General features: G+C 41.2%; 1 protein-coding gene across 3 annotated transcripts; it reads left to right on the top strand.

The window, feature by feature from the left end:
• The first annotated feature begins 242 nt into the window (after positions 1-242).
• On the top strand, positions 243-6,593 carry LOC115143024 (repressor of RNA polymerase III transcription MAF1 homolog). Of its 3 annotated transcripts, none has more exons than XM_065001769.1 (8): positions 243-439; positions 1,021-1,117; positions 1,320-1,448; positions 2,175-2,343; positions 2,731-2,852; positions 3,531-3,650; positions 4,288-4,380; positions 4,568-6,593. In XM_065001769.1, exons 1-8 carry the CDS (start codon positions 433-435, stop codon positions 4,590-4,592), a joined length of 762 nt encoding a protein of 253 aa, XP_064857841.1. In that variant the 5' UTR covers positions 243-432; the 3' UTR covers positions 4,593-6,593. The 3 variants fall into 3 exon arrangements, with proteins under 3 accessions (XP_064857841.1, XP_064857840.1, XP_029538848.1); XM_065001768.1 differs by having other exon boundaries at positions 245-439; positions 4,565-6,593; XM_029682988.2 differs by having other exon boundaries at positions 246-1,117; positions 4,565-6,593.

The raw sequence follows: 6,593 nt of genomic DNA, 5'->3' as shown, positions 1-6,593 counted from the left end.
TATGACATATCAGTACTGTACATAGATAGTGATGAGAGACTGCCGTTTCATAACATCCAGATAGACCAATATGTATTTTAATAATTTATTACATGATATTTGCTTTTTGTGTGTTAACTTCTAATGCAAGTGCAAGGATACTACAAATGGACGAAGAGGGGGTGGGTGTTATGATAATACGTCATTGCATGTTTATATGGCCCCATGGCGCCCCCTCGAGGCAAAATGCGCTGAAAGAGGAAGGGCTTGTAGGGAAGAAGGAAGTGCAGTTACACTGAGGAAGGATCAAAACAACAAAATTGCTTTGCTGTTTTATTAGACAAATTCAGGTGCATATCGAATGCGAAAGGCTTCGAGAAGCCTGGGATTTCTCTTTAAGTTCTGATACAAAAGCTGGGATGAAGATTTTTGTATCTAATTTCAGTTTATTTAATGGCAGGTATTGGAAATTTCACAGTAAAAAGGAAGATATTTTTATCAGAAATATAAGTGCCTTAAGCCATCGACAAAGGTATTTACATCATCCGTAAATGAATCGTGCAATATTGAATTTGAAGTGTGTTATTGAAATTGGTTACTTTGGTGTTGAGTTAAGCGATACACCGAACTGTTTTGTGCGCGCGAGCTGAGGATCTTTCTTCTCCACGGCCCGTTGTCTCGGAGGTATTAAATGCAAGGCAAGCTTTGTTGCAGGATTAGCAAAATGGCTAGCTCCATTAGCTACGCAGCTTGATAGGCCTGAAAAGTTTAAGCGTTCGTTGTTTTTTTGAACGAGACATTTGACCGAGTTTGTTGTGGGCCAGTGCATAGCTAATTGTTAGCCTAACTAAATTAGTACGACCATTGTTGAATATCTAACTAAAGTGTACAAAGCAAGACAGGGGTGTAAAGACAAGTGTAATTTTGTTTATCAGAATTGATGACCTGACCTCCTGGTGGTGACAAATAGCAGTGTAGTATTCAAACCTAGGTGCTAAACAGGGGATGAGTGCATTTTAAACCATTTATATTTTGCATAAGAAAACACACTCAAGATGAAACTCCTGGAAAATTCAAGTTTTGAAGCCATAAACACCAGACTCACCATTGAAATGGGGGACTGTCAGATAATAGGAAGGTAAGTTTTCAACACTTCAATGTGCCACCAACCCATTTGGTATGTAGACCTAGAAATGGGAAAACATTTTCACAGAATTTAACAGACCTAACACAACTTAACTTTGTTACACAGGAAGTTGATTTTCACAATCACATAATTTGCTTAAGTAGATGCATGATGTGAAGAACCATTTTTTGTTTTGCACTGTGTCTTTCCTCAGGATCGAAAGCTACTCTTGCAAGATGGCAGGCGAGGACAAGCAGATGTTCAAACAGTTCTGCCAGGAGGGACTGCCTCATGTCCTGGAAGCCCTGTCCCCTCCACAGTCCTCAGGAATCAGCCCCAACAAGTAAGACTACAGATCTGCAGAAAAACATTGTTTTGAGCTCAAGAAGCAGTAATAGCAGTATGCAAATCAGAGAGCTAAATGAACAGCTCTTTCACTGAGGTGATTCGGTTCCAGACATTCACCGAAAAGATCCCTTCAAAAAGAGCTGTTAGTTCGCGAACGACCCATCACTAGTTGGTATCAGACCTCATGCTCCGATACCGCCTGCCTGACAGTAAGGGAGAGAACAGCTCGTGTATGGGGTCCTAGGTGATGTTGCGTGCCTTCCTCAGGCACCGTTTCGAGTAGATGTCCTGGATGGGTGGGAGCACGGTCCCAGTGATTTACTGGGCCGTCTTCACCAGCCGGGATGCTCTCGGTGGTGCAGCAGTAGTATTTGGAGAGGACCCAGGGCAGCATGTCAATTTTCTTCAGCCGCCTTAGGAAGTAGAGATCTATTCAGTACTTGGGAGAAATGGTCAGTGTTTTTCAGATAAATGTAACTAATGCATGTAGTGTTCACACACATTTTATAGTAGATGTATAATATAGTGATAGTGAATTGAATGTGTTCTAGTCATTACACTTCTATCTGTATTCTGTAATGATCATGGCCTGGTCACTTGGAAGACCTAGAAGAATCCTTTAGTTCCTGTCAAGCAGACAGTGTGAATGACAAGTATTCACAAGTGTGCACTGAACATATTCATAACACTAACTAGGGTGTGGTTTTGTGCTGTGGTGTAGGTTGAGCCAGAGTCAGAGTGGAGACGAGGGAGAGGGGCCTCTCTCTGACAAGTGCAGCAGGAAGACCCTCTTCTACCTGATTGCCACCCTCAACGAGTCCTTCCGCCCCGACTATGACTTCAGCCGCACCAAGAGCCACGACTTCAGCAGAGAGCCCAGCATAAACTGGGTGAGGATTTAATATCTACACAACTGTACCTGCCTCACGTTGCTGGTAGGAATTGCTTGCACCAGAACCAGCGTATTCTGCTGGTTTTGCGTCGTGGCTTTCACTACACAGTAGCTGGAGTTGATTGGGCTTGACGTGCCGAGGCAGCTTGTACACGACCCAAAGCTTGTCTGGTCTCATGTGGTGTGAGTCTGTAATCCATTACCTGGAGGACAAAAGGCTTGGGAAGGGGACTAACAGATCAACTCCAAAATGAAGTTTTGGACACTGCTTGAATCTATTAGTTGATGTCTAGACATGGTCAGTGTTGGCTAAATCCTAACAGAGCCTGATAAATACGAAAGTTCTGTGTTTGTGTGGCATTATTAACGCAGTGTATGATGTTAGGTGTTCAACGCGGTGAACAGCAGTCTGTCGGCGGCGGCTGGGGAGGAGTACAGTCGGCTACAGCCCCAGCTGTGGGAGGCCATTGACACAGAGATCTGCCTGTCGGAGTGTGACATCTACAGGTGAGCAATTCCATTTTTCTTAAAGGTAGAGAGGGTATGTGTGGTCTGGAGTTGACAGCGCTATTACTACACCAGGCTCCGGCACGAGCACTGCCACATTTAAACATTTGCGAGGAGACATACCGGTAACTGACAAAATAAAGGAGACACCAACGTAGTGTCTTAATAGGGCATTGTGCCACCACGAGCCAGAACAGCTTCAAAACACCGTGGCATAGATTCTACAAGTGTCTGGAACTCTATTGGAGGGATGCGACATCATTCTTCCACAAGAAATTCCATAATTTGTTGTTTTGTTGATGGTGGTAGAAAACACTGTCTCAAGCGCCGCTCCAGAGTCTCCCATAAGTGTTCAATTGGGTTGAGATCTGGTGACTGAGACTCACACCCTGTAAACCCCCTATGCTCCTTTGAGACCCCTCTTTCAAAGTCACTGAGGTATTTTCTTCTAACAATGGTAAGCAAAATAATGGGCAACTGGGCATTTTTATACATCAACTTAAGCATGATGGGATGTTAATTCCTTAATTAACCCAGGAAACACACCTGTGTGGAAGCACCTGCTTTCAAAATGCTTTGTATAGTCATTTACTCAAGGGTTTGCTTTATTTTGGTAGTTACCTGTACATGTCATCTGTAAACCAGAATGTAAAGGCCATTTTGTTTTGGATGTTGCAGCTACAACCCAGACCTGGACTCTGACCCGTACGGAGAGGAGGGCAACATGTGGTCCTTCAACTACTTCTTCTACAACACGAGGCTGAAGAGGATCGTCTTCTTCACATGCCGCTCGGTCAGGTAAGACTGAGACTGTAAGAACACATCATTATTACAGTTTTGTGCTCTGTATTGAAAGTGCTCAATTGTAATAATCTTGATTGATGTGCACAGTTCTTTGGGGTTGTATTAAAAATGGACTAATTAACCAAATATGAATGTATTATTTTTGAGTGACCTATACCTTTTTTTTAACTTCTCATGTCCATTTGAAGTGACAGTTGTCTGGGTATGGTATTCTTTTATCTGAGTGGAAATCATCTGTTTACGATCTGAACATGGTTGGTCAAAGACAATATAACTGCATACTGGCAATACGATCAACAAAATAAATACTTAACTTTTGCTCAAAGCTCAATGCATGGATAAATATCCTTGGCTGTCAGTCAACATAGCCAAAGAACCAGGGAAGGGATAGAAATTAAGCTAGCCCGCTAGCCTGAGGATAGTACTTTTCAGACTGGGCTGTTAGAAACTAACCCGGCAGTGATATTTGTCTTTTCAAACATCGCATGGCACCGATTTTGGACCAGTAGAAATCTGTCTACTACTCCGACTGGCGAATGCCCAAAATACTTATATGCCATCCCTGAAAGAATTTCTTATACATTAAAATGGTCTGTGGTGAGCAACATTTGCCTTTGTCTCCGCATGTTAGTTTATTCATGGCCCCACGGGACTCTGGCATTGGCAACGAACTGGACCTGGAGCTGGATGAAGATTGTTATGATGAGAACATGGATGAAGAGAGGTGAGGAGAACACACTGCCTGCATTCTTCACAGAAATGTTTCCCCAAATAGAAAAACTCAAAATGTGATTGGTATGGAAAACATGGAGAATGAAACTGTTTTACAGTCTTTATGTTGAATTAGTACTGTTTGTGGATGCATCGTTTGGGGCGGTCTAATCTGAACCATGTATTTCTTCTCTCAGTAGGTATGGTGCCCTGTGTGCCCAGTGACGCGCCAGTCCCATTCTCATGCAGGAGCAGACAGTATACTTGGATGTCTGTCTGTACCCACGTCGCCACCATTTCTCTTACAATCTTAAACTCGTTCGGGTTGGGATTTTATTTAAACATTTTTCTTATTAATTTGTTTGGTGGACCTCATGTTTTACTGAAGTCAGACTGTGAGCTTGGAGCTCTGTTACTCTGTTACTTTATTTGTGTCTCATTTTAGTTTTCCATTGCTATGTTCTCCATACCTTGTTTATCAGAAGCAAAAGCATTTATGTTTGGTGTGTGTTGTTTGACCTGGTATTGGAGCAAGTTCTGGCACTCATTAATTTGCAACATATTTCACATTGTCTATGCTGGTGTTGGTAAGCACAGTTTGGGATTTTTATGATCATGTTCTGTTTTTCAAGCTTTACCATTCCAAAGTGTAGGATGTCGTCGTACCAAATTGACTCAACTTAGGTTTAGGACCATTCTCAGACTGCATGCTTGAGGGCATGTTTGAACACAAGGGGGCATACTCAACTTAGCTGATGGAAAACTCACATACCAGCTTGAATCAGTCTGCCTCTTGGATATGTTATGCCTTCCATACCAATGCTACTCAAACCTACAATGTTTTTATTTATTTAGCGACAGGACTTGGTGCAGTCTATAGTTTTATGGGTCAAGCCAGCAAATACAATTCTGCTGCATCGCTGTTCCAAAAGTACAGCAGAATCTAGTTCTGATTCTCAATCCTATGATGTGTTTTAAGGACGAGTGTGACGTGCATTCTCACACCAAATACAAACTCTGCCTGTAGAGTGTACTGTTTGAACCTAATTTACATATCTTGTGTTTTAATAACTTTTAAAAGTCTTTTTAGGTATTGCTTTAGTTGAACAGTTTTTAGTTTGTCTGAAGAGTTTATGACCGCAGAAGTCTAGCTATAGAGCAGTTTCTGTTTAGTCCAACTGTCGCTCTCTCACCATGTGTGGTGTTTTGAAATGTAATTTTAGACTTCTAGTTTCAAAACAAATCTAGTCTGAGTTTCCTTTCACTAAAAAACTGCTAGTAGAGATCTGTGATGCCTATCGTCCAACTTTCCTTATCAAATGACACGATGGAAATGTACTTAATATAGAATAACGCATTTGTGATTAATGGGAGGACTGAAGGCTACCTATTTAGGGCTAGTAGTGTGAGTGGTTGGTTAGCTGGATATCGATCCTCACAGCCACTGTATCAGTGTTACTCTAACAGATGTAGGATATTAATTTGATCGCCCTGTTGCGGGTGAACTTTCCTGCAATGCAGGACATTTTAAACGTGTAGTGTACTTCCACTTTGAAAATTTAGACCGGATTTTTCCCTTACAAAATATATTATTAATTATAATTCACATTTCCTGTTGCTGCAGAATTATTTTCCTGCTGGAGCAAACGGGCTCAAATTAAGATCCTATATCTGTATGTGGCATAAGTCTTGCTCTTGGCTGTTTTTGTTCAAGTAAAATGTGACAAAAAATAGAAAAATACAGGTGGGTATTCTAAAGTTGCATCCAGTCCCTTCTATGTGATGTATATCTATCTGCCTCTAGTGTAGAACATGCTCCCTACAGATGTTAACCTGTCCTGAATTTACTCAGATATTGATTTCAAGGGTTTTTCTTTATTTTTACTATTTTCTACATTGTAGAATAATAGTGAAGACATTAAAACTATGAAATAACACATGGAATCATGTAGAAACCAACAAAGTGTTAAACAAATCAAAATATGAGATTCTTCAAAGTAGCCACCCATTGCCTTGATCCCGCTTGGCCATCGCTCATCCATATATTTATATGTACATATTCTTATTCCATCCCTTTACATTTGTGTGTATGAGGTAGTCTTTGTGGAATTGTTAGATTACTTCTTAGATATTACTGTGCACTAGAAGCACAAGCATTTCGCTACACTCACATTAACATCTGCTAGCCATGTGTATGCGACCAATAAAATGTTATTTGAATTTGAA

Source organism: Oncorhynchus nerka, linkage group LG15, assembly GCF_034236695.1.
Source record: "Oncorhynchus nerka isolate Pitt River linkage group LG15, Oner_Uvic_2.0, whole genome shotgun sequence".
NCBI classification, from domain to species: domain Eukaryota; kingdom Metazoa; phylum Chordata; class Actinopteri; order Salmoniformes; family Salmonidae; genus Oncorhynchus; species Oncorhynchus nerka.
Note: the sequence above shows the minus strand (reverse complement) of the source record. Positions and strands in the feature narration are given on the sequence as shown.

Excerpts from the sequence above, each read along its gene's own strand:
- LOC115143024 (XM_065001768.1), top strand. Across the intron at positions 3,651-4,287 it reads TTCACATGCCGCTCGGTCAG|TTTATTCATGGCCCCACGGG; the intron begins GTAAGACTGAGA and ends TCCGCATGTTAG. Across the intron at positions 4,381-4,564 it reads GAGAACATGGATGAAGAGAG|TAGGTATGGTGCCCTGTGTG; the intron begins GTGAGGAGAACA and ends TTCTTCTCTCAG.